Consider the following 1,065-nt stretch of genomic DNA (forward strand, 5'->3'; position numbering starts at 1 on the left):
GCGGGCTCCACTGACTTGGGGCTCTGGGTCCAGCCCCAGCCAGCTCCGAGCCCTGCCTCCTGCCCTGGCCCCACCCCCCAACATGTCCCTGTGCACCCCCAGGTCCCTGCCATGTGGGGGATGGGGGCAGACACGGGGGACTCGGATCCCAGGACCCAGGTGGTCCCACAGCCCACATGAGGCCCCACGAGCATGTGCAGAAGGGGAGTGGACGTGCCGGCGGCCCTGCCCTGAGGGAGGGGGGACAGGCAGTAGGGGCAGGGCCTGCCTCGGGCCGACCAGTGGCTCCCTCGACCCCCAGCAGACGGAAGGCTTCCGCAAGCGCTGGTTCACCATGGACGACCGGAGGCTCATGTACTTCAAGGACCCCCTGGTAAGGATGGGCCGCGGCCCCAGGGCCCCCGTGGCGTGGATGCACCCTCCTGGGTCACCCGCCTGCCTGGGAGGCGCCGACCAGCATTTGCTGGGTGAGCTGGAGGTGGCAGGCCCGGTTGGCAAGGAGGGGCCGGGCCTGGGGGCCGCACGTGGCTCTGAGCAGCGCTCAGCCCGGTCCCCCCACCCAGGACGCCTTCGCCCGTGGGGAGGTCTTCATCGGCAGCAGGGAGAGCGGCTACACAGTGCTGGATGGGCTCCCGCCGTCCACCCAGGGCCACCACTGGCCGCACGGCATCACCATCGTCACGCCAGAGCGCCGGTTCCTACTAGCCTGCGAAACGGAGTCGGAGCAGCGGGCGTGGATGGAGGCCTTCCGGAAGGTGGTGGACAGGCCCATGCTGCCCCAGGAGTACGCAGGTGAGGTGGGCGGGGCGGCCTGGGGCCCCAGTCCCATGGCCCCGAGCGGCCCTGACCGGTTGGCACCCTGTCCCTTTTCCAGTGGAAGCCCACTTCAAGCACAAACCCTAGCACGAGACGGTCCTGGAGGCCTGAGGGCTCCGGACTCGCCAGACGTGGCAGGCGAGGCGGCGGTGGCCGGCGGAAGGAGGGACTCGGCAGCCCCCGACATGCTCAGGTGGGGCCTGAGCTCGAGCGGCTAGGACCCGTTTCTCTGGAACGCCACTGGGAGCC

General features: G+C 70.5%; 1 protein-coding gene across 3 annotated transcripts in view; it reads left to right on the plus strand.

The window, feature by feature from the left end:
- ADAP1 (ArfGAP with dual PH domains 1) overlaps nucleotides 1-1,059 on the plus strand; it is a 73,853-nt gene extending 72,794 nt beyond the window's left edge. For 2 of the 3 annotated variants that reach the window (XM_024763547.1, XM_024763549.1), the window contains exons 9-11: nucleotides 302-373; nucleotides 564-792; nucleotides 875-1,059. In XM_024763547.1, coding sequence (XP_024619315.1) covers nucleotides 302-373; nucleotides 564-792; nucleotides 875-903 — 330 coding nt within the window. In that variant the 3' untranslated portion in view covers nucleotides 904-1,059. The remainder of the gene's footprint in view (nucleotides 1-301; nucleotides 374-563; nucleotides 793-874) is intronic. The other variant, XM_024763548.1, reaches the window with a different exon arrangement.
- Nucleotides 1,060-1,065: the final 6 nt, after the last annotated feature.

The sequence above is a fragment of the Neophocaena asiaeorientalis genome, unplaced genomic scaffold (genome assembly GCF_003031525.2).
Source record: "Neophocaena asiaeorientalis asiaeorientalis breed wild unplaced genomic scaffold, Neophocaena_asiaeorientalis_V1.1 scaffold223, whole genome shotgun sequence".
Classification (NCBI taxonomy): domain Eukaryota; kingdom Metazoa; phylum Chordata; class Mammalia; order Artiodactyla; family Phocoenidae; genus Neophocaena; species Neophocaena asiaeorientalis.